The 26,772-nt window shown below is 39.1% G+C and overlaps 1 protein-coding gene across 1 annotated transcript in view; it reads left to right on the plus strand.

Annotated features, from left to right (window-relative positions):
* The first annotated feature begins 1,158 nt into the window (after positions 1–1,158).
* LOC129099282 (myocyte-specific enhancer factor 2A-like) overlaps positions 1,159–26,772 on the plus strand; it is a 35,528-nt gene continuing 9,914 nt past the window's right edge. Inside the window, exons 1-4 of the mRNA XM_054608466.1 lie at positions 1,159–1,264; positions 6,701–6,820; positions 15,765–15,939; positions 20,048–20,251. Coding sequence (XP_054464441.1) covers positions 15,886–15,939; positions 20,048–20,251 — 258 coding nt within the window. The 5' untranslated portion in view covers positions 1,159–1,264; positions 6,701–6,820; positions 15,765–15,885. The remainder of the gene's footprint in view (positions 1,265–6,700; positions 6,821–15,764; positions 15,940–20,047; positions 20,252–26,772) is intronic.

The raw sequence follows: 26,772 nt of genomic DNA on the forward strand, positions 1-26,772 counted from the left end.
ATACAACTACACAGACAATAAATACACATACTATACAACTACACAGACAATAAATACTATACATACAATAAATACACATATACAGACAATAAATACACATACTATACAGCTACAGACAATAAATACACATACTATACAACTACACAGACAATAAATACACATACTATACAGCTACACAGACACAGACAATAAATACACATACTATACAACTACACAGACAATAAATACACATACTATACAACTACACAGACAATAAATACACATACTATACAACTACACAGACAATAAATACACATACTATACAACTACACAGACAATAAATACACATACTATACAACTACACAGACAATAAATACACATACTATACAACTACACAGACAATAAATACACATACTATACAACTACACAGACAATAAATACACATACTATACAACTACACAGACAATAAATACACATACTATACAATACACAGACAATAAATACACATACTATACAACTACACAGACAATAAATACACATACTATACAACTACACAGACAATAAATACACATACTATACAACTACACAGACAATAAATACACATACTATACAACTACACAGACAATAAATACACATACTATACAACTACACAGACAATAAATACACATACTATACAACTACACAGACAATAAATACACATACTATACAACTACACAGACAATAAATAAATACATACTATACAACTACAGACAATAAATACACATACTATACAACTACACAGACAATAAATACACATACTATACAACTACACAGACAATAAATACATACTATACAACTACACAGACAATAAATACACATACTATACAACTACAGACAATAAATACACATACTATACAACTACAGACAATAAATACACATACTATACAACTACACAGACAATAAATACACATACTATACAACTACACAGACAATAAATACACATACTATACAACTACACAGACAATAAATACACATCATAACGCTTGTAACACGTGCACCGACTAATTTCACACTATAATAAAGAAAAACACACATGCATGCATACATATTATATAGCTTCACACCAATACCTGTAAGTTGTAGGAACTAACTAGCTGCGCACACACTTCAGTGGGAGGAGCGAAACCTCGCTCTCTTGCTCTGAGTTTGTCAGTTTCCTAAATATAGCAGACGGGAATGTGTCCCTGTGTGTTTACCGGATTGCTTTGATAAAACATGTGTAGCATTTACAGAGGGCCACACAGGGGTAAGTCATCTGCCTTTATGTGTGGGAAAAGTCATTTTTAATGTCTGTCTTCTCTACTTAAGAGACTGAGGGAGGGAAGACACTGTTCTTCTTCTGACGTTAATGCTCCGATTGTCTAGTTGAGACATTGTAAGAAGTGTTTCCTAAACAACCTGAAGTAAATATACAACTAAATGTGCGTGTTTAATGTCGCTGCTTTGTTTTGGTTGAGATCGCCTGTGAGTGCTCTGACATTACGTCCTCTGTAGTCTGCGTGTGGTGATCCACAGTGCCGTGACGGAGAGCTTTATACAACTTTGATTCACTCTGCGACGCTGTTTTTTAAGCTTGTTGTCTATATCTTGTCTCGGGTGCTTCTACTACACTACACTGTCTCTCTCAATGTAGCTTATGGAAGTGCAGTGTTTGTATGATTCACACAGCTGAGCACAAGAGTGCCACAGGAACTGTATGTGAATTTAAAGTTTTATTCTAAAACACTGCCAGTGTAGTACCTAAAAAAAAATAAACAAAAAACCATACTGTACACCCACTTAAGGACCTAAAAGACTAGACATCCTGAAGGAAATCCATAACTGAAGCAGAATAAAAAGGGTAAGTGACACCTCAAGGATCAGGTTTTCAAACATCACAATTTACTTTTTGTTGATGCCAGTTGTTTGGTCCAAGCTGACAATGCCAGTGGAAAATGTGGATTAAAGTCATAATACAATACTTACACCCCCATCTGTACATTAAACTCGTTATTTGTCGTTATCTATAATCATCCTCTTGTCCATACTGGCCGCAAAGAAATTCCTTCCCTAAGGAGATTTCAGTGTAGGTGACAGAATTCACAGCCTTTTAAAGCTAATATGTTTTTTTCAGCAGCCAGCCTTTGAGGATATTTCTCTTTATGGCCAGTATTGACAGGCAGACCAATTACAACATCCAGTAATGCATCCAAAGTGCATACGGGCATGTGAGTATTGTTTTATTTCAGTGTGGTCTCTAGGAGAAATAAGAATATTCCAGACTTAACATTAAACCCAGAAGGGAAGCATCACTGCGTCAGAAAATAAGAACAATCTCTCTTAACTCTAGATATGTCATGTAGGAAATACAGCAACAAACAAGTGTTTTGTGATTTGGATTCAGTGAAATTCATCACCAGTTTTGAACTAATTCAAGAACACTGCTGATGTTAAGGGTTTATGTATGTTTCATCATTGTAAATACATGAATTATTGAATGTTAATCTGTTGATGTGACGGTACCAAAACAGGAGAACATTGACAAAGCATGGTCAATCTCACTTTTGAGCCTAATTGTCACTTTTTTTCATGTTTGGAGGTCTTTGTCGGGTGCAGGGAAACTAAATCACCAAAACAATGTCGGTAGAAAAAGAGAAAATGTCAAAACTCTGTTTTTTAGACAACGTACACTTGACCGATTTATGGAAGGGGGGTCAGTAGAGGTTCCAGTTCACTTTGTGCCTCAAGGCAAATATAGTTTCAGCATTTAAGAATGTTATTCTCCAGTATAATTCAATAAATGCATTAATCAACCCAGGCTCCCACAGATCATCTACCTCTGGATCTGTATTTAAAAGGCTACGTGAAGTTGGTCAAGCTTACTCACCTAACCTCGCATGACCCGGGGGAATTCTCAAAAAGTTGATAGTTGTTTTGGAAGGAATGGCTTTACTTACTCACCATCACCTTTTCCTGGCTTTTCCTCTTTGAATTACTCCCCCTCTCAAACTCAAACTCAAAACTCGTAGTTAAGTCCCTCAACATTAAATTGTTAAGAACATAATCATGTTTACAATAGATATTTGTTTTGGAGTGTGGTTTCTGTCGTATGACAGGTGTTTCAGCCTGTACCAGTGACTGGACAACTGGATGACATCACTGATGCAGGTTTAATATTTTTACAATAGTCTATAATGTTACTGGAACCAGGAGAGACAATCCGTGGTGCATCAGCATTTTATTAGTAAACTAATTTCACAACACCCGTTTGTCTTTGATGAACATGAATAGTTGGAAAAACTTAATGGGAATGTCTATGGGAAAGACTGGTCCCTGAAAAAGCTATTGCATTTGCTTTTAACATACTCTAATCCACAGATCAACACTACACATAGACCAATATTTAAAAAGTCTGATGGGCAGGTAAATGGCTAATAAGTGGACGGCGAATAGACAGACCATGTTCTGCTCTGTAGTTCAGGCCTCTTTTGGTCCCCTGCTGCCTCCTCCCTCCTCTTTGTTTTCATATTTCATTAGCAGGGCTAGCAGCATGTAGCATCACCTTCAATTATCCTCCCTGTCAGCGGACTGACAGTGCCTGTCTGCTGGCTTTAGTGATTACAGGCTTCAGGGGACAGGTAATCAGGTCATGGTTACACTGCCACCCTGTCAGACTGCTGAGACCGCAGGGAGCATATGGGATGAAAGAGCTCTCCCATCTCCACTCAGTTATCTCTATCTAGTCTGGATCAGATGAACTTTCATTTTGTTGCAGTGCAATGAAATTTGTTGTTCTTGTAGAGTTAATTCCAGATTTCACATAAACAGCATTAAGGATAATGGGTTTCTGTAATGAGCCAATAACACAGCCGAGGTTAGCGCGTATGTACTTTTGTTGTTTCCCATGTAGACACTCTACGTAACTGAAGTTTGGTTCATATATACACACTAAATGGTAAGATATTTTATAAATTTCTCTTCCAGTCTGTGAATGTGAACATTAACATGTCAATGTGAGCATGTTAGCATGTAGACATTAGCATTTAGCTCAAAGTACCTCAAGTGGAGACCAAAAATTCAAAGTTAAAAGGAGAATTTAAATATCTGGATATCTAAATAGCAAACTCTATAGCTATCCAGATCATTTGGTAACCCTGTGGTAAAACCCAGAACATCTTGTGTTCTGATGTTTGAAAATGCATTTAACTTTGCATGTGGCCAAGTCACATACACTTGATCAAATGAGGTATTTTTCTGGGAGGTGCCGTAAGTTCTTTAAGTTCATCATCACTGTATGTGCTCAATGTTACTATGCATTCCAGTGAGAACTGTCTTTCATGGCACACTGTTGTAAAAAAAAGGATACATGCCCATAATGTTATGATTACTGTAAATCTTATTAAGTTGTATGATTCAATGATATTTCTCAGCATTATCTTAATTGGTTTTATAACATAACAGCCTTGTAGGCTGAATAAGTGTTTACATTTAAAGGATAATAACTTCCAGCTTCCAGAAGGTTGGAACACAAAGGGACCCAAGCCTCGGCCATCTCTGCATCAGTTAACATACAGTCAGCATATACAATGGTGTAAGTAAAGGCTATCATCAAGATTTTAAAGGCACATGACAACACAGTAGGAACATTTTTAAACATTCGTTAATAGACATTTTCTTCCGTCTGACCTAATAACATAGAACACCCTCCAAAAACTGGTTATCATTATGGATGTTTGATATAACTTTATGAGAATGAACAACATCAATGATAATGTAATTTGACTGTAAATATTTCTGGGATCCCTGCTTGTTTAAACAAATGCGCTTGGTCTTTATGCTACAGCAATCTGATTCATTCAATGCAAACCATTTAGTTGCCGAAGAGTGCAGTTTAGTTTTTTTTACCATTGTAATTACTGGTTGGGCTGAGAGAGTCTGAAATCCCTCTTAAATACTGAGCTTAGTATAGTTCTTCAGTGATAGTGAAAAGTGATTAATGTCAGTTAATGTCATGTTAGCTGGAGTTTGATAGAGTTTTAGCTTTATTTGTGCAAAGTATGTAAACTGAACAGAATGAAGAAGTTCAGACATCACAGAATAAAATAATAAAAAGTAGAAAAATCTACGAATTGACCTATGAAACCTGAAGTCAACAAGATACCTTGAAGCTTAAGGAAAAGAGCGATGTTGGAGATGTTATTCACGGGAAAAAGGACTGCAACTTTTATTTAATGGCCTCACATGAGGTTATTGAGTTTATTACAAGGGGCATTTACCTGAATAGTTAACTGCAGAGTTTAGATTAGTATCTCCAATGATGCACCTCACATTATGTTTGAATCATATATTTTGATTGTTTCCACCAAGTATTTTAATGTTTCTCTGCCCCTTTTGTATTATTTGGTTGTCTCAGATAGCATAGATTCTTCTTCTTCTTCTTAACATCGGGTGCTAAAAATTGTGTTGAAGATGCCTGTGTTTGTTCATTTCAAAAGTTAAAATATCAGTGCCAGCTAACAAGGACATATATTAGACATCAAGTGGAATTGCTCTGGTTTGAACACGCATCAATTGCACTGTCAGCAAGAAAGGCAGTGAAGAAGTCAGGTAAATGTTCAAGACGTGATGTCTAACATCACATGCAAAAAGACATAAATGCAAGGCATTGAAGATGCTATATTTTGAAGAGGTAAAATTAACTGGTAATAAAGGTTATTGAATCAGTTAGTGACAGAAAGTATGAATCGCTGATGATTCCTTACTCGAGTGAGAAATTTCCCTTTTGTGTCAGCTCTACATGAATGGACTTATGGATATTGTGGAAATAAAAGCTGTTACCAGTAACATGACCGCTTGTCCACCTTGGCAGTTGGGTTCCCTTGTGCGGCTGTAAGGAGTCCATGTGTTCCCCAGTGGTATTTCCTTTCCCTCCTAGTTTCCCTAATGATAGAATATTTGGGGCCTTGTGGTAAACAGAAATAGCAACACTTCTGAAGGGCAGGCTTCTCTTTTTGCACCACACGCTGAAGAAATAGAAGCTCCTCTGTGTGTGTGAGTGTGTGTGTGTTTTACTGAGGGGCTATTTCCAGTCCTCCGTGACCGACTGACTGACTTTGTTTTTTCCAGTCAATTACACGGCCCGCTTTAGCGGAGCACAAGCTAATGCAGGCTGCTCCTATGTGGACTAATGCATTTCTTATCCACTTTGATTAGCCGTGGCAACACACGGCTGATGACTCTTCTTGCTGTGGAGGCTTGTTGTTGTGTGCTTGTTACCTGTCCATGCTGATGCTAACATCCAGAATGATGCGATAACGGAAAAGCAGAGGCTCATTAGGTCTGTCTGCTGCACTTCAATCTTCAAGTTTTTTTTATGAAAACACACATGGAATATCCCCCTTCTATTTGATGTGTTTATACAGAGATCATAATATCCGTTTGTGAAAAATCATTCATGCTTTTTTTACTGATGGTTTCATCACATTCAGAAATATGGATTCCTTCATCACAGGTGGTCTGCATACAAACAGTTGTGTGTCAATGCGTGATGATCATTATTTTCCTTTCTTTGTCTATTAAAAAACTAACATCCTGCAGGTGCAAATAAGTTAAGTTCAAGATTTCACCATTTTTTCTATTCTGGTTGAAAATGAAAATAACTGAATTTAGTAACTGAGTGTTTTTGTTGTTTTTTTCCTTTCAGAATCTCAGAGCTGAAGGAGGAATTGCTGTCTGTAATATCGTCTCCCATATATCCGTCCTCCGAGTTAGAGGTTGAAGAAGAGTTCCCCCTACTGCAAGGGCACATACCAAACACTTTTAGGTAATACCTATTTTTGAATTCACTCATTTCTTTTCTTAAATTTCTTGCAGCAGCTCCTACACAATCCAACCCAAGTGTCTGTCCCCCAATACCAAAACAGTTTTATTGATTTCTGGCTATACTTTGGCCATATCTTTTCTCTTTGCTTTTGGAAGGCAATGACTTATAATCAAAACTATTTTAAAGTTTTAATGTTATAAAACCCCAATTTCTTTTGAAAAAAAGCTACAATGAACCCAGCACAGACTATTTACTGAAATGTTTGATACTGCATTATGCAGCTCTGGTTCTCCTGATTCAAATTACAGTGTTGAGGGGTCAGGGGAAATATAAAAGTTGTCTTGTGGTGTATCTTTGTAGGGAAGTGATATTGCATCATGTTTACTGTGTTAAGCAATACCTTCTAGCTAAGGCTTCGGTTGATGTTCTCTTCTTTTACATTACATTACATTTTCTCTCCTCTCGCTGTGTTTTCTGGAACAGCTCCTAATCTATTGGACTTGAGAACTTTGGGACTCCCCAGTAATCAGGCCTTAGCTGGTCCTTCCAAACCAGCAAAACCTCTGGCTTCCTGCCGTCTGACCGCTGGGCCACACACCCCCTCACGTTTGATGCTAAAATTGCCGCAGAGGAGCTCAGAAATTACACTCAATAAATACAGAAATCAAATAAAACAATTTCCAAATATTATCCTGGCAATATACTTCCCTGCAGTCATATAAAACTGCCTTTGTTGCTCACGGTAAATAGGTTTCCCCTCTGCCCTGCCAAGTTAAACAGTAATGTTGGGTCAATGGAAGCGTGGCTTGGCCTAATTAAACTCAGTGTTGATTTTCAGATACAGGGTCCAGACCAGAGAGTGGTTTGGGTCTGCTCAGAGTCCTGACTCTGTTCTTAATGGTGCCAACACTTCATTAAAGCTGGCTGTACATGGAGACGCTCCCACTCCCTTCCGAGTTGAGGACTAGGTTATAACAGCAACTTCCACAGACTCTGTTAGCTTACGTTAACTCTGGTAAACTTTGAGCGCTTCTGACTCTAAAACCAAATAAAATGAGAAATGATTATAAAAATGAATATGTCCCTCAAATATCCTCAAATACAATAGCTGGAAGGGCTATTCTGATTAAATCCAGCCTCTGGCTTATTTTGCGTGGTTTTGATATTATAATGAGTTTGTACAGCTTCACATATCTTCAGTTCACTGGTTGTGTTCTGAATGATTTGGGGTGATTTTAGCTGATTGACTTTAGCTCTTTTCTGTGGCTCGTATGTGAATACATGAGTATTGATATAGTAAATTAAGGTCAGTGGGAATTCAAATCATGTAAATAACAATCTGGTGATGTGGTGACTACAGATTGAAGTCAGCTTGCCCTGCTGTGGCCTGGCTGTTCATGCAGATGTTAATTTCCCACAGAAGCACCCAGTGTGATTTCACACATGGCTTTCAGCAATTATACACCTTAATCCCAGGTGACCCAGCTGATCCTAGATGTAATATCTCTTCTCATGCCAGCAATTCGTTGAAAGAGAAATAACTGAGAGTAAATGCACACAGCTTCATAATTCCTTCTCAGTAAAGTCTGCTATACCAGCTGTTACATTTTTTTTTTTACCAATTTTAAAATCACCTGCAAGGAGCATTTTTTGATACTCTGTATATACCACACCACTGATTGATACAGGATGAATGCATGAGGAATGACTTGAATAATTGCTCCAACTGAACTTTACTTGTCCTCTACATATCCCATCCTGAAAACGAATTCACTGTTTACCCAGTGTGTGTGTGTGTGTGTGTGTGTGTGTGTGTGTGTGTGTGTGTGTGTGTGTGTGTGTGTGTGTGTGTGTGTGTGTGTGTGTGTGTGTGTGTGTGTGTGTGTGTGTGTGTGTGGGGGTGTAGGGGGTCAGGGTGGGGGATAGGAGATTGCCTGAAGGACCCTCAGGATAGAGGCCTCAGATCTACTTACCATCGCCTCACAACATTAAAAGGATGATGTTACTTTGCTGAAAGCACAGAATTTCAATGAGAGCGGGAACAAACAGAAATGTTGAAGAATTCATTATAATATAATTTAGTAGATCAAAGGCTAGAGATACTTCTCAGTGACGAAGCTATGTGGCTCTGCGAACTCTCATTTACATTGAGCAGAGAGCAGCAGAGAAGATTTACAATATGTAATGTATTTGTGTGACTTTACTGTATGATTGGAGAGTGCTTTACTTTCCAAGTTGACATTAGAGTGTACACTGTACTTCTATCTCTCGCCTATCTACTTAGCGTTGCGGTCAAGACACAGGTTTTTTTTCGATAGACAAATGTTCCTAAACCTGATCTGATTTATGTTGAAACAATAAAGAAACAAAAGCGCTTTCACGCTAGCGATTTGTAGCAAAGTCGGAGGACCAACTGCTTCAGGAAGTGTTTTTTTCCAATTCTGAACGCCAGTTCTTTTTTTTTTACTTTCTGGATTAATATTCACATCTTTTTCCCCACTGATTTGTGCAAAGAAATATGCTGTTTATTCTCAGAATATGTGAGATTTGTGTTAGAGTCTTGGTTAGGTCGGTCTGTCTGGGGGTCTTTGCCATGTGATTGTTTAGAAGCCGTTTTGGTTATATTTTTATTTTTTTATTTTATTGGCCCAGCCGAGCTGCAGCCTCTTTTGCCTGTTATAAATATTATACTGTTACATGCTTCATGATTAAAGTTTGTAAATGAGACCTTTAACCAGGACAGCGTCACACAACTTCAGTCCGAGATCACTTCACCTCACGGACATATTGTGTCTCTATTGAAAGAACAATTAGTGTTTTTTACAAAAGTAACAGAGGAGCATAGCCATATTTTACAGGGCAGCTTGTATTTCCATCTGTGTGGCGGGGCATGACATCAGCGTCTCTTTGTTGAGACAGGAAAATCTTATCCCACTGCCACTGTCATAAAAGCAACACAATAATGAAATGACATCACAGCGGGCCAGTAATTTTTACGAGGCTGTGTGATTGTGAGCGCAGCACGCTGGATAAATGCAGCCCTGAAGCTATGGGCTTGTTGAGTGTGAAATTCACTCATTTGTTAGCATGGTTTATTTTTTTCTCATCATCATGCCTTGACATAAATGTATAAATGTACACACACACACACACACACACACACACACACACACACACACACACACACACACACACACACACACACACACACACTCACAGAACCTTTTCTATCATCACCTCTCCCCTATAGTGACTCCTGCTTGACACAGCATCTTATTTGCCAACTGACTGGGGGAGTCGGGTGGCATGGCAGATGACACTTTAAATCATCTAATCTCCCTGGCCTTCAGCCTGGCATTAAACGTTCTGGGCTGCTGGTGGAGGGAGATGAGTTTAATTAATACATTTCAGGCAAAAACTCATTAGCTCAGTGACCTGCAAAGAAGCAGAGGCCAGCGTCGATACTCGGGCTGCATGATACCAGAGGCTAGCCTGTCTGACTGTGGGTGATGAATTAATCACAGTCCGTGCTCCTGCAGTAACTGGCAGCAGACAACGGAAGCACTTGGGTTCCTTTCTCTTATCTCGTCATAAAAGACACAATAAGCCATGGAAAAGGGTGAAGCGGAACATTTTAAGATTGACTCGACTGAACCTCAGGTTTTGTCATTGGGCAGAGTAACAAGGAGGCTCATTTGCAGTTCTGGGTTCTTGTCACAACGTGTGCATTAACTTCCGCTTTTTCAAAAATTATGTATTGTGCCAGAGCATCATTTGCATAAGAAAAATGCTAATTTCACCGCTGCTTCTTTTTAAGTAGCTGCAACTCCATTATGTTTTTACATAAATTGTCATTCGCTTTCCTCACATCAAAGAAAAACTCATATTCACAACTGGGCTTGTGGGGAGGGTTGGCACACTGAGTGCTACTCTAAACAGGGAAGTGTTAAACACTTCAGACAGTAAACAAGCCTGATCTCTCTCCACCTCCCTAGGGGAGCAGGTCCACAACATAGCCGGCCTGTTTACCAATGGGTAAGTTCCCCGAAAGAACTTTCATAAAACTCCACTTATGAGAACTTCAAAGCATGTCCGGGGCTAGCGGGGGAGAAGAATCTTCCATCAGTCCGCCTAGTTATGCCTTGAGCAAGAGAGCCTCTCTCTTTCTCTCCCTGCTGATGGAAACGATGCAAATACGATGCTAGAGGAAGAAGGGCTAGATTGAGCAAAAAGGGAGAGCAAGGAGATGAGCAAAGCTGCAGGGAAGGTAAAGACGTGAATATGGAAGGTGATCAGTGTCATCAGCCCTTAACACTTCTGCGAACAGTTGTGAAACAGAAACTCTTTCATCTTCCAGCAAACGGCCATGAATGTCACCATGGCAGTTTCCACGGTGACAATTGGGCCCAGTTCAACATTCAACCGAGCCAAAATTATATTCAGTTTTGCACATATCGGAGACAGTGGTTGCTTTATTCTGCTGGTAGCAGAAGACTGGGGGTTTACCTAGTGGTGCGTGCTGGGTAGCAGCAGCTTGACGCCTCATTGATTCACTGTTGGAGTGACTGGAGCAGAGGTCATGGTGGGGTCAACGCAATTAGAGATGAACCCATGGTCTTTAATGAGGAGGAGGGATGAAAGGGTTGCCAATTACTCTTTGCTGCTTTGTACCGAAAACAACCTGGCGCTGTTAAGGCTCAGCTTGATTTAACCTTCAGCAGCTCTGACTGTGTTTATTCTTTACATGAGACAGAATTAAAGGAGCGGGGGAGGTTGTTAATTAGTGCTCATGATGTTAGAAGTGTTTTATTTATTATTTTTTTCAAATTATATTTTTTTACACTTATTGTTGACCCGTTTATTGGGGTTTATTGGTGTCAACTGGGCAGTGTTAGAGGGACCCCGCCTGGTTCTCTTGCACACTAAAAGATGAAATGCTAGGTACTGTGTGTGTACAGGCTTGCAAACACACAGAAGTTTGATGTAACAGTTTCCAAACTATTAACTGAAGAACAATTGCCTGAGTTTTAAAGGTAACACTTTTAATACTTAATGACGCTGAAAAACTGAAGTGTCGATATTCTTGGTTGGTATTCTTATTTCTCTGAACTGCCATTATTCAAGAAGTCATATGCTTATTACGGGAATTTCACACAAATGAATAGGATGAGAATGATGAAGTGATGACAAGGATGTGAACTGCACCATTACTGGTTGGCGGTGACACGCAACCGCGAGTCGGACATTCTTATTATCAGTATATTAGTATGGAGCTTTTTTCCTATCTTAATTCAAGAGCGTCGTCTTTAATTTAAGAAATCAAAGTACAAGCAGAGGCTATTTGAGGGAAAGCATTACAAACGAATGTGAAATCAATGAGTCATGCTCTCAAATTGAAAGACTACGCACTTGAATTGAGATAGGAAAAACACTCGATAAATTAATCACTAATCATGAGATTAAAATCTAGGATTTTTTCTAGGAAGGAAGTATTTATTTGACATCTTGGGAAACACACCACATTTACTTTCTTGGCAAGTGTTTGATGAGAAGATCGATACCATAACTAGCTCTTTACCCCTGTTTTGAGTCTTTATGCTGAGCTAAGCTAACCATCCCCTGAATCTAGTTTAATATATATACATTGTACAGATATGTGGGTTGTATTGATCTCATCTAACTTGACAAGAAAGCAACTGAACATAATTTCCAAGATTTTTGCACTGTTCCTTGAAGCCTGCCATAACCATGCCTTATGATCATGTCAGCAAGCACTTGCACTTTTTCAAATTGTAAATATCTTAAAGAGGAGTTAAAGCCTTAGTAAATTTAATGACCACTTTATTAGCCACTAGGGATACTGTTTAGCAAACTGAGAAGAAAACATGTTTATTTTCTGCAGTCATGTACAATAACAAATTTAGACAGAAACCCAGCTCCATTTACCAAAACAACAATAAGTGACATTCTGCTATTGTATAGAAATAACAGATATGAAATCTTGTGCAAGCCAACCTTGGAAAAGTGTTTTTCACACCCTCACAAAGCACGGTCACGCTTCCAAAGATCCGTAGGAATTGGATTTCATGGGGGAGATAAAGAGAAGAGCGTTTGGCTGTGAGGTTCGCTTCGGGGGCTTAGCACTTCTTCTTAAGGATACATCCAAAGAGGCGGGGGGTATATTTTGAAGTTTAAGAGAGGTGTTGAAAAGGTCAGAGGCATATATATAGATTAGAAAGAACTGTTTCATTGATGTTTGATCATTTTTCAGGACTTTCAGGAAATTAATCAAATAAATCTAGAAATGATTTTCCTGAACAGTAAATATAAATATGTGTGAATAATTGTGAATATTTGTTTTTATTTTGAAGCGGGGGACCTACCAATACCATTTTATACAATCCAATGTAATCAAAAGAAAATCATACAGATTCATACATTCATTTATGTATTTTGTGTTTCAGGCCTTGGAGTTCAGTTTAGAATTGTAAAAGCAATGTTTTTATCCCAAGGTGCTACATATCCTTTTTAATATATCATCAGAAGATGATTGAAAATTGCTAGAGGTTGACTTGTTAAAGATATAAAGAGACTCAAAACCATAAAAATATATTTTTCAATTGTGTTGCTCAGTGTTTTAGATTAGGTGTGATTTATATTTTGGATGTAATGAAATTAAAACATATTGCTCTGCCTTGAATATGTTTGTGTGAGTGCTGGTTGCTGCAGCTCTTTGGTTCATCCCGTGGGTTGTATTGCTTTTACGTCAGAAAGATAGAGTTTCTGCCATAGTAACATATTACATCTGCATTGATCACGACAACTTGTCTGGGACGTGAGATGTAAATGTAGAACCGGCTCCATCATTCCACAACAATCTGCATCCAGAGACAGAGATGTATCGTCAAAGAGAGAAAATTGCTTATTAACAGTTGGTTAATTTTTATTTTATCTGTATTGTATGTATTTTGTATTTGAGCTTCCATATCTCACCAACATTAAAAATAATAAAGCAGTCATAGGACAGCGCGAGGAAACTAGATATCTTCACTGTTGTCAAACTGGTACATTTTCACATCTAAAGGCTTAATGTCATCTGTACTGGGAAAAATAACAAATTAAGTAGTGGCATAAGCAGTACTAGCCTTAATATCTATGGCATTTGCAGCAGTAGCAGCCTAGTGTCAGTCACAGTTTCAGCTTTTCAATCCTGGCTAACGAGAGAGTAGTTTTGATTCAGTTTGATTATTGTGATTCAAAATGTTACAAATCATTTATTGCTTAAGCCAGCAGATGAATACATTATTATTAATACTGAGTTATGACACCCCTGACTGTATGTCACAAAAGCGCTAGAAAACACCTTCTGTTTTTCAAGGATGTTCCTAGAAAGCACTATAGAGGGATTTAACACTGCTACAAGGATTTAGCTGATTCAAACTTAGCAATATAACATAGCAACTAAACTGAACCATCTCTCATGAACACACGCTGCAAGAAATGTGTCTTGGCTCTTTGCTCATGGAAATACAAATACAAGCAGCACGTGAGAGTCGTGCAAAGGATTTATTTTTTCTCTTTTTAGAATATTTGTGTCTCGCCATCAAATCATCCAGATTGTATAACCGATAAATCCTTGTGAACTTTAAATCCCAAATATGTAAGGAGTCTTTGTCTGTTACAGTGTGTGTCCTGAACTGACTTGGCAGGGTCAGATAGGATCTGGGCTGGTGGTGAACTGGATGGTTGAGAGGATAGCGTGCAGCCTCTTTCAAACCAATTACCATTATGTTCAATGACAAAAAATGAAATTTATGGGTGGCTGTATTTTTAATAGAAACCTTGTAAAACAATAACTCAAAGGAAGACCACAGTACTGTAAAACAACGTTTAAATGCATTTCAAATCAACATGGGATTTACTATTCCATTTTATTTATTCCTCATTCATCTGTTGTATTGGACATGTGAGCAACTGGCACTCAATTACATTATTTTTTTTAATCTAATATTGAAGTCATTTCAATCAGAAAAAAAATCACCAATAAATTTCCACTGGCACATGACAAATGTATTATTCCCATCTCCCAACCCTGTGAACTGGGTCTGCAGTGGGGGTTTTGGTGGCTCATGCTCCGGGATCCACACGCTGCAGTAATCCACAGAGGGTTAGAATAAAGCCTGGCTTCGCCTCACTCTCTGCCTCCTCCCAGATCAGATGAGATTAAGAAAGGGCTAAGGAGCTCTGGGGTAAGGCTGGGCTCAGAAACGCTGAGGCTGAGGAGAGGAGGGACACAGCAGGGCAGGTGGCCACTCCTGCAGGAGGAGGGAGCAGGAGAGCAGAGACAACTTTCACTCTAGACTGCAGGGCTGAATATTCATGTTGGTGCACGTGAAGGAGCGTTGCTGTGGAGGAGAGTTTGGAGCCAGCTAGACAAGGTGTGTGATGAAGTAGATGCACTCGCGGTTTTCCTCTGTTAGCGTGCTTTTAAGTCCTCCTTGATGTGTTTAATGTAAATACAATGTTCAGAGATTCAATTCCAAAGCCAAAGAATTCTGGGGCCAAAGGGGCTTTTGGAAACGACTGTGAAGAATGAAGGGGAATAGCGCTCCCGCACTCTGCTGTGCAAAAATGCTGGTTCAAACATTGGCAGCAGTGCTTTTGGCTTAGTTGTGCGTTTGTGGGTGGGAAACCTTTAAGATATCAAGTCTTTGTTGCTGGACTGTCGAGGTCCTGCCGGTTGTTCAGTGAACCTTGGTGTGCAAAGATGTTCTGCACATGTGCTTCTCTTTCTGTGCAAGGGATCTCTGACCTTTTAGTGAAGCAATGCTCTTGTGAACATGCACTATATGATTTGTGCAAGAATTTGAATGTATTTGCCTAATGTACTGTAACTGTTTTTGCCACTCTTTGTTGACCCTGTCTCCCTCTCGCTCTTTTTCAGCAAGCCATGCCAAACTGATACCGGAGTAACAGAGTAGACTGTGGGACTATGTGTTAGGATTGCCCGTTACCTGGAGCCCACTGATATTCTTCTTCGGCTGTTGGAGGAAGTTGTTTTGGCAATGGGGAGGAAGAAGATCCAGATCACCCGGATCGTAGATGAGAGGAACCGACAGGTCAGTGTTTTCGTCTTGCTGTCCTTTCACTTCATTTTACATCTTAGTTATTATACTGATTCAAAGCCCAACATGACGGGTGCAGTATTGTTGCCTTACCATACCCTTTTTATTGTTAGAGGTAATATCAGAGGTCAGCTCTTACTTTATTACCCATTTAAGTAGGGCATCCCCTAAAGACGAATTATGCCTTGTTTGTTTTTGAAACAAAACACCTTTGGGTAAAATATGTCCTATGCAAATTCAATTCTGACAATAAGGGATACCACTATGTATGAAAGTGCTCAATACAGCATTCAGAGCGAATCTATTGCCCCAGAACGGCTCTCAACATAGGGGACGGCTGAGCTGGCAGCTAGAAGCTTACGGTGCTAACAGCGTTAACAGTGCCAATAACAGAGTAACAGAGCTGACAGTGTTTACCTGGAGGGCAACAGAAGGGTGGGTGCTATGCTTCTGCAAGGATATCAGTAGTAACTGCTGTATGAGTGCAGTGCAGAGCGGCAGCCGTGAGCTAGCCAGTGGGACACAACAGAGACACTCACATGCACTTGTTAACAAAGCACAAAGTAGCTCAGATTACAACACAGAGAGAGAGAGAGAGAGACTGCATTCTCTTCTCAGTTATATTTTTACATTGCAGATAGTTGTTTGCTACTATATTAAGGCTCTGAATTGTGAGTTCAGCATCTTTTATTGATGCAAAAGAGCAAAAAGCAGAGTCGAAGTCGACATGTTAAAAGTAGCCCTGATGAGTTTCCTGTAGAAAGACGAAATATTATATAGATGTGCAAGTTCAGACAGGTTCATGAACACTTTTCAAAGGGATCCCTCAAGGAGCTTTCTCTGCCCCCCTTTGTTTCCAATCTGAAGAACTCTTAAAGATCCCTCTGACCCGTTTTACTTTTGAGAGTGCAGCGATCACAGCTGGTGGCAAGGACAGTAATTTGGGGTTAGCTGGGTCCAGATGGCACCCTGTCATTAGCAGGGTGGGTCAGCGTTCGGCACACACAGTGGCCTTCTCTCCTCACCGTCTCCTTGCGCAGCCACGCTGCTGCCCACTGGAATCCCTCTCTGTCTGTCTCCTCTAAATATATCAACCCCAACAGCACAACAAATACCAGCCTGTCTGGGAGTAAGGCTCAGGTTCTGGAAATAGGGATGTGGCGGAAAATAAATATCTGGGATGATGTTTATATTTGATGTTTGGTTGTCTTGGCACGAGCCTTTTTAGATAGACACTGCTTTAGCTGTCGGGTGTGCATCGCTGGAGCCCGCTGTATATTTAGCTCATTGCACTCTATTTTGGGAAGTTGTCTTGTGTTCTTGTTTTATCTTTCAAATGCATCAAGTGTGTTTAGCTGGTTTTCCTCTTTTTCTACTATCACACTATTACACACCATGCAGAATATATAATAATGACAGTAGAAAGTTGCAACAGTGATATACCAGCTATCAGCAGTCGTACATATATGCTAAAAGAGGAACGAGGTCGTCCTTTGTTATCTCTTTCATAGAAGTGTATTTGCAAGTCATGGTCAAGAGATAATCAACATCATTAAAGTGGTAACTGTAAAAAAAACGGTAACTTCTCTTAAAATCATTATGAGAACTGTGGCGTTCATTTTACCTCTACCAGCATTTATTCAGCGACTACTACTGTTCCAAATGCTTCTGGCATTAGAGCAAATGTTCAGCTTGGTTGAACATGAACTTTGTTGGCCATCGGATGCAGTCTTTGCTCCATAACTAGAACATTTAATGTTGCAGGAGCTCCAAGGACAGTTTTTTGAAAACAAATTAAACTGCACTGGATAAAATATGTGACGTTATGTCATCCTCATTGGGGAAAATGTTCAAATGTTTTCATAAAATATACTTTTATTACCAGTATAGGAGACTAAATCACTTGTCAACAGCACATCTTTCTCTATGTGGCTTCCTGTGCTATAAAATATAAAAAGCCACAGTGCTATCATGCATATAATGGTACTCTCCACAGTTCTCCACTGGGTAAAAGCCTCCGAGTCAGGCTGGAAGTGGAGAGCACTGTAATGAAAGAATTAAACCTTTATTTCCCCTCTGGGAACTTGCATTGCACAAAGAGGGTTAAAGAATATCAAAAGTTCATCAACAACCATAAATTACAGCACATCTATATATATATATATATATCACAAGACTCCACACATTTAACCCAACGGTTTCATCTCAGCATACAGTATGTCAGTGGTCTGACTTCCATTGAAGCCCACTTTGGAGAAGGCATCATTTCTTCCAAACAGGTCAATGCTCAGCAGATTGAGGAGATATTTCTGTGACCAGTGATGGTGAGGAGGTGCTATGGAAAGTAATAAAATGTAAGATGCTATGGTATAGAGGAATTTGTTTCCTAATTTCAGGAGCATATAATACAATATAGGAGTAGTGTGGATGTTTTCTGAAGAACAGATTAAATATTTCTGTGAAATGCACACAAAACTGAAGAAAACTCACATTCTGATTAGTAGATTGCTCTTCCTCTTAACCCTTTTGTTATGTTTACAGGATAATTTACCCACAACACAAAGTTTTGGTAAGACTAAAACAAAAAATAATGCTTTTCCTTAATCAAATATGGATAGAGTATAAACTTGCATATTGCTTTTCTCCCCTGTCATGTGTCAGTACAACATTTTTACTTTAAGTTTAATTCCCTATTAGTATTTATATTTCATGTTGGCAATATTGAGGAAGCAAGACTCTTCACTTCATCAACAACTTCTGATACGGTGCCTTTGAGCAAATACCTGAATGACTAACCACTCTGCAGCCAACGTTAGAAGCCCAATACTCCTGATCACTTACCGCATTATTGGAAATCTTGGATGTGTGAAGGCAGCTTCTCGATACGTGATGACATGAGTCAGCATTCCAGAGCCCATGATGGAAGGAACACCTACACATGACTTAGCTGCATCACTTTAGAAAGAGATCTGTGCAACTGTACGCTGCAAACATTTCATTATAGTCTTATGGTCGAGGTGCATTTTATGGTTTTGAGGAACATGGAGGTTTCAAGAGTACTTGTTATCATTTTCGATGTCACTATACAATATAACACTGTGTGCTTGTAATATTTCTTGGTTTTCCATCTCCAAGGGAGGTTTACTTACAGTATGTGTACTTTCAACAAATATGATTATCATCAATGCTGATGGTAATCTTTAACCGAGGGAAAACATTACTCGGTTGCTTTCCCGACCCAGTCGCCCCACCAACTAAATTAGTGGCATTTGATTCAAAGCCTATTTCCAGGTTGTTGCCACCCTTTTTGGGAATCCCCATCCTCCCACATCTTCCTTCCTCCTTCTCCTACTTGTGTGTGACACAGAAACATTTTGAATCATTTTTGTTATCTCTCTACACGATAAGGTTCTGTTAGCAACTGACTGTGTATCACAGTGTCAGTTGATTTTGTGTCAGTAACTCTTGCTGCCGCTGTGCTCATCGTAAGAGCAGCAGCAGACGATTGCCTGAAATAGGGCCGGGTGTTATAACAAATTGTATATTAATTTATGACTTTGGCTTGCAATGATTGTTAAAACGAGACAATCAAGACTAAACGATTATTGTGTCATATTCTGTTTCAAAAGGATGCTCTTGATTTGTCTTGTGTTATGAATCCAGCTCACCCCACCTTTTTTCCACTGAGTTACTGGCTGGAGTATACTGGAATATTAAAATATTTGTTTAGTAGTTTTCAGTAGGTTGTTGGGGTCCACTAACGTTATTATTATCTTTTATTATTTTGGTATTTATATACCAAATAAGTCCTAAAAAAGTATGAAGAATATGCAGATAAGCAACGGATTCTGGCTTCAAAATGCTTTTAAAAAGCAATCAGTTATTAAGCTCTTCTTGCTCATCCATTTTGTTCTCTCTGCATGTAAACTGCTTGTCTTTGTTAGTCTGTGCCCGTGAACAAGGACCGAGTTGTATGAAACTTCAAAGATCCCAACTTATCTAATCCAAACTCCTTGTAGTTATTCCCTCGTCCTTTATGTCAGGGGATAGGAGCAGATGTTTGAAGAGAGCTACATTGATTCTAGTGTATCTGTCTTTCTAGGTAACTTTCATGAAGAGGAAGTTTGGTCTGATGAAGAAGGCCTATGAGTTGAGTGTTCTGTGTGACTGTGAAATCGCCCTCATCATCTTCAACAGCTCCAACAAGCTGTTCCAGTATGCCAGCACCGACATGGACAAAGTCCTACTGAAATACACTGAGTACAACGAACCCCACGAGAGCAGAACCAACTCTGACATTGTAGAGGTGAGTAGAAGTGTAAATTAGTGTTTAATGTTGTCATGGATAGGCTTTGACCTGACAAAATATGGTACCCAGTCTGTGTTCAGAGAGAAAATGTGAACTTTCTTTTTCCCTCTTTACTTTTGGTATGTGGTCTATTGAAACCTATTATACTGTTGCAATCCGTTTAAATAGTGTTGTGAGTGCCAGCTAAATGCAAATATGCAAATAAATTATTTAAAAGTTTTTCTCATTGGATATTTCAGAAGAACGCATTCATGTCTTGGGAATTGATAGGAGACCCTAGACATTTTTTTTCTTCAGTTTTATCCATTGACAGTTGTTAGAGATTAAATACAGAGAATAGAAAGAGACTACAAACAAGTAGACAGTGAAGGAGAGGGAATATTATTTAGGGAACCAGCCAGAAGGAGAGAGAAGAGAGATCATGACGTTTTAAAACAAAATTCCCCGATATTGGTTCTGAAACATCCATTTTTGGGAATTAAGGAAGGAAGTTTGTGTTTTAGAAAGATGAATTCCTAGAAAGTGTATCGGCAGTTGTAGTTAAGCTCCTGCAGCTTTCAGTACTGTCTTAATTCTTCGAAAAATTGGGGAAGTGGAGTATTTTGAAATTTTGAAAGACATTCAAAGTATTTGTGTTATTCGAGGGAACACAAATGCTGAACTTTATAAACAACACAAAGTGAATGCCAAGACTAGAGGTATCAAAATACTTGCAAAATACTATGGATTACACATACTGCAAATATGTGTTTCTTAGTTTTTTTCAATGACTAAATTTGGCAAGATGGGCATCTTCACCAAAATATTACAAAATATTTGGTAAAAAAAATGGTATGTATGCATGTTAACACTTTGATGTAGTTTAAGTTTGATGACGAGTCATATTCAGCAATTAGCAGTGTTGTAAAAGAGAGAAAATAGCAGCTACTTGATGGTGTGTCCATTTAAATGTATAAATAGTTGTGATCTCAATATTGACCAAATTAATCTTAATCATGATTTTTGCCACAATCAATCCAAAATGGAATTAACTAAGCATAGCAACTGAGATTTTCACATCATCCATTTGCAAGAAATAGATAAAAGACTACTTTTGTGTTGGTTCTCGGACTTTTGATTATGCCAATCCTCTTTGTAGCATTAACACACGCCGGTTGTAGCTGGCCTACTGGCAACATCGATGCTTTCAGTGATAAGATCCAGCCGTTCCTTTTGTTGCACCGAGGGTCCCTGAGCAGCGCTGCCCCGTCTCTCACGGCACGTACTCATTGCAGCTGCCATTAATAATGAACGGCCATCGTGACTCACGTTCTTGCTGTTTACGTAAGCTTCTAATGCGTGTTTGCCTTGCTGAGAGCCTGAACTTACTGCTCCCACCCTCACACACACACACACACACACACACACACACACACACACACACACACACACACACACACACACACACACACACACACACACACACACACACACACACACACACACACACACACACAGAAACGGTCAAAGGTAAAGGAAGCTTCACTTCCTAAACTGTTTATTTTTAAAATGCCTCTTTCCCCTTACTGAAAAAGAGACGCCTCACTGTTCAAGTTTATTTCAGAAGTGTCCCGGCAGGTTTTACAGCTTCTTTCTGCATTCACTCAGTGTCCTCCTGCTTACCAAAATCACAGAGTCAAACTTAACCTTCCCAAGTAAATCTAACATTGTTTCTCATGGGAATAAAAAGAAAAAGAGAGCTGAAGCCAGTACAGGTTTAGGGATGAACAGGAACATGCATGTGAAACAGTAAAGCCTCTCCAAAGACCACAACTGTAAATGCTGAATTCATCCTCTTAGTTGTAGTGATAGTAGTGGTAGAGGTCGGTAACATGCATCATTAATATTGCCCATAATGATTCTAAATGTCATAATCGTGTCTGTCCTCCTGCTGTAACAGACCACAGGCAGACACCTGTGTCGGCTCTGAAAGCCATTAACCGGGCTCGATTTGCCTGCTTTGAGCCCTTATTTGTTTTTTGTTATTCCCACACATACAACACGCAGACAGACAAGTTAGTTAAAACAAGGCCTTGAAAGTGAGAGCTTGATCCTTTACATATCGGTCAGTCCATTTGCAACATTCAAGTTTGAAATTTGACTATGTGTAAAGTTATACCCCACTGGCTGCAACAGACATCTCATGTCATGGTGGACCGGCGAAAAGTTTCTTTGGATTCATTGTCGTTTGCTGGAACGCGATGTTTGCTGATGGTTATCTCTATGGCAGCAACACACAAACAGCTCACAAGTACTTTTGTCACACACAGGCAGTTTCCACATCAAGCATACACTGTATCTCCTAACTTAGTTTCTTTTAAAAGTCAAATTGGAATTTGAATTTTCCTCAATCATATTCCAATAATGGTTAGACCTTTCCATGGCACTGGCTGACTGACATCTGATGCTTGAAAGGGGCTTGCTGCCAGAGCTGGTAACACAGCTGTCATAGTTTGTTACTGACAGGAGAAACGCCATACAGTTTAGCTTGAAAATGTTAATACAAGGCATTTCCCCCCTTTTCAACAAGCCCTCATAGAGTCAGCTCTCCAGCATGAGTGTTCTTTAGGAACAGTTTGACATTTGGGTAAATACGCTTATTCACTTTCTTAATCCCCATATTTGTCCAGAAACTCAGACACTTTTGCCTTTTGTTCTTAATGATTTGACTCGACTATTGTGTATTTTAGTTGATTTAAAAAAAAAAAAAAAATATATATATATATATATATATATATAGGGTTTAAAAAAGTCAGTTTAATCAATTTCTGGATCCTTTCTGTTAATATTTCAGTTCCACAGTCTATACAACACAATTGATAAAAATGTTTTCAAATTTGAGTCAGATTTAAATGCACATTGATTAGATGATAGCAGAAATTTATAACAATTGAAATGTAATGATTTATTAGCAAAACAGAACTCTAATTTCTGTTTGACTTCCAGCAATAACACTTTTGAAATACAAACTAAAGATCTATCTCCATACTGAGGACATAATAGTGTCATGTCAACTTTAAATGAAGGCAGATGCCAGGAAGACTTTTTTTTGTAACGATGATGGTCTGCCAGCTAAAAGAACTACAAAGTCGGTCAACTGGTCAGCCAACCTCACCGACAGATTACTTTTGTCATAATAATGAGACAGGTTTGTGTTGCAGCAGAGTTGAGTTTCAGCAACAACAGAGCAGCCGTCCAAGGTATGCAGTGCAGTCATTTCAGCCTGCAGAGCCCACAGAGAAATGAGAACCATAACTGAAAGTGGAAAGTATACACACAGAAACCTCACTGCAAAAACTGCTTGGACATGGAGTTTGAAAGTGTGTGAGCTTATCTGCCTCAGATGTGTTGAATGGCATCTCAAACACTACTCTGCCTCCCCTATTCTTAGCCCATAGGGCAATCTCCCAACTAGAAAAGACTCTCTCCAGGGAAAGGGGGGTGTGGGGCTTATTTTATCTTTGATGCAGCCCCAAGAGCAACAAGACATCACCCTCGCATGTTAAGATGCTCAACGTCTCAGCTCGTGTCTTGTGATGGCAGTGATCCACATGCCTGTGGAGATCCACTAAAGCCCACTTTGACTTTTGAGATGATAAGGAGACACGCACTCTCAGATCCTCTAGCAGACACTTTAAGATAGTCGTCAGTGCCCAGACATGACGTAGTGGTTCAAACCAGCATATGTGGAGCCACATATAGCCCGCTGGTTCTCTGACCGAATAGGCCCTTCTCTCCTGGGTCTTCCTTGTGCCCTTTCCAGCCCTCATACACTGTCCAGCTGTCCATTTCTCTAAAGAAGACAACTGCTTTAATAGGAGCTGTTTGTCACCCCCCACCATATTCAAAGACAAACTTTTTAAGCTGCCTGAGAATGGTGTTAAACAGTAAAAGACACTTGAGTGATCACATGACTGGCAACAGCTGTCCTTATGCCTCCCCTTTTCTTCAAAAGTTCATGCAAAGTTGACACCTGAATCAGAGATGGATCTTAGAGTAACAAACTCCTGATGCTGAGCAAACCAAAACTTTCTATTAGTCGTATATTGGCTCATTTCTCCTCGCATCATTAGTAATGATTGCTGAGTCATTATGCATTAAATATCAAGGTTGGAATGCAGTATTTTTCTCCTTGGAGCTGTGTCAACTTACTGTATTGTTTACGGTATGCTTGCAGTTATTTTACAAGTCATGATTGCAATCATCAAGCCATATTGTGATCGGTCCCGCTTTTTTTTCTGTTGTAAAAATTTGTTTTTTTATTATAGTTTATTTTAACACAAACATACATTTCAGCCCTTGTTAGAAGGGATGAAAATGTGATCGCACTACAGTGCTTGTTGTTTACACAGACTCATTCCAGTCTCAGCAGACTTTTGTGTAATATTTCAATACAGGTAATGTATCACAGAACTTACATGCGATATGCTTGTTGTGATTTCCTATTCACTGTTCAAAATATAGTTACTTTTCCTTTGGCATGTGTGTCAAAAAGTTTGTCATTTGTAATTTACAGAATTTTTTAATCACTGATGTATAATCCCTTTGCTACCTGTCATTTTGAGTAAAACCAAATAATACTGCTAAAAGTAACTCAAAAAATGTACCATAATGTACCATCCTATAATTAGAATAAAAAACGGCCCAACTGCAGCTTCAGGGAAAGCTTGTCCTGAGTCAAACAAGCCAAACACTGTGTGTGTGTCCCAATTTAAACTGGCCAGCTCGATGTTTTCGGGGGTGTGGAAATAACCAGCCGATGAATTGAGCGTGTGACATCTCTAAGTGATCACCAGTTGTTTAAATGTAGTTTCAGGCCTGCGGTGAAAATAGACTTGCAAGAGTGTGTTTAAAGCTCCTAATAACTACCAGTGTCTGGGAATGCAGAGGACATGTGGTGGACAGGCCGTCAGCTGGCTGGTGTGTCGGTCTGTCCTTTTCACGCAATGACGTGTAATGTAATGAGGAGCAGAGACGAGATGGTGGATGCCAGAGAAGTGATGTCATCTCACGGGCTCACATGATGCCAGTATGATTTGATATTTTTACAATAACTCCTGTACCGAAGTCCAGGTGCTTTAAATTTGCATCCATCAATCCATCTGTCCATGTTCTAAACCAATTATCTGAATCTTATATTTCTTAACCACCTGAACAAAGCCAAGTCCTTGCTTGGCTTTGTTTTCATTTACAATCGGAATAACATGCATTTCTTTTAATGTGATACATTACACATTTTTGGAATCACAAACATTTTATGTATTTGCTTTTTGTATAAGAACGTGCATTCCTCTCTTTGGACTTAACTGCTGTAATATTTTTATATCAATAACAGGTCACAAGACAACCATGTGTGTTACCTGAAAGATGTTGCTCGTTATGAGGAAACCCACAGAGAATAATCAAACAACTTTGCAGTTTCCCTCAGCTCTATACCTAGCCCTTAACCTCGCCATCACAACTTAATGTCCAACCCCAATCTTTAAACCTGGCAACATACAAATAAAGTTAATAAAGAGCCAAATAACAAAAACGCTAGCCTGTGATGAAAAAAGAAATGTTTTAACTGCTAGTGAACGTTCCATCTGGATTCTCTGCCTTTCCATAGCAACCGCCTCCGTTCGCCGTTAAAATTGAATATGCTTATCATGGAAATTTCACACAAGTGTTTAATATGTTAAAATAATGAAGTGATGTTAACTGGAACTTGACTGGTTGGCGGAGGCAATCAACCCGGCTTAGTGGTAAATCTAGTTTTTACCAGGACTGCAGCGGTGTGGAAATTTTGTCCCAGCTGTACTGCTGACAGTAATACGATCCTCTACAGATTTGTTTGTGCTAATGAATCTCATTTGACGGCTTTATCTCTGAGGATAAATTAACACCCAACGTTTTGCCTTTTATTTCCCTGTCTATCCACCCTACACAAGTACAAACACCCAACCAAACCCAGAGTTGCTTCAGGTTCGCAATAAAATAATTTTGTTTTCATTTCATTGTGTTTAAAAGGCTGCTTTGAATATGAGTAAGTCTGTGATGTGGAGCAGCGTCTCTCTAGAGGACAACTACTGGTATTATGTTTAGAACTTATGCCTTATGAATGGGAAGATGATATTTGGCTAAAGCATGGATGCAGCTGCTCAACTACTGTACATGCAAAACATGAATGCATTTTCCAAGTAGACACCAATTGTACATTGAATTTGTAAGTGTAGGCCAATTTTTATACTGATTCTCAAAATATTGAATAAGATTAGAAACATTTTTCCAAACAAAATAAACAAAGTGTAGTGAACCAAACGCCATGCAAATTTTACGCATTAGAGACATTTAACCACAGGGTGAAAATGTTTTTTCCCCATCCTTCACTGTATCCAGAATCACAGTAAAGAAGTCAGGAGGATTACATTACCAGACTTGCAGAAATGCCAATATGTGGCCTCAGTGTTTGAGAAGTATCTTTATACTGTGAACCTCGT

The sequence above is a fragment of the Anoplopoma fimbria genome, chromosome 2 (assembly GCF_027596085.1).
Source record: "Anoplopoma fimbria isolate UVic2021 breed Golden Eagle Sablefish chromosome 2, Afim_UVic_2022, whole genome shotgun sequence".
Lineage (NCBI taxonomy): Eukaryota > Metazoa > Chordata > Actinopteri > Perciformes > Anoplopomatidae > Anoplopoma > Anoplopoma fimbria.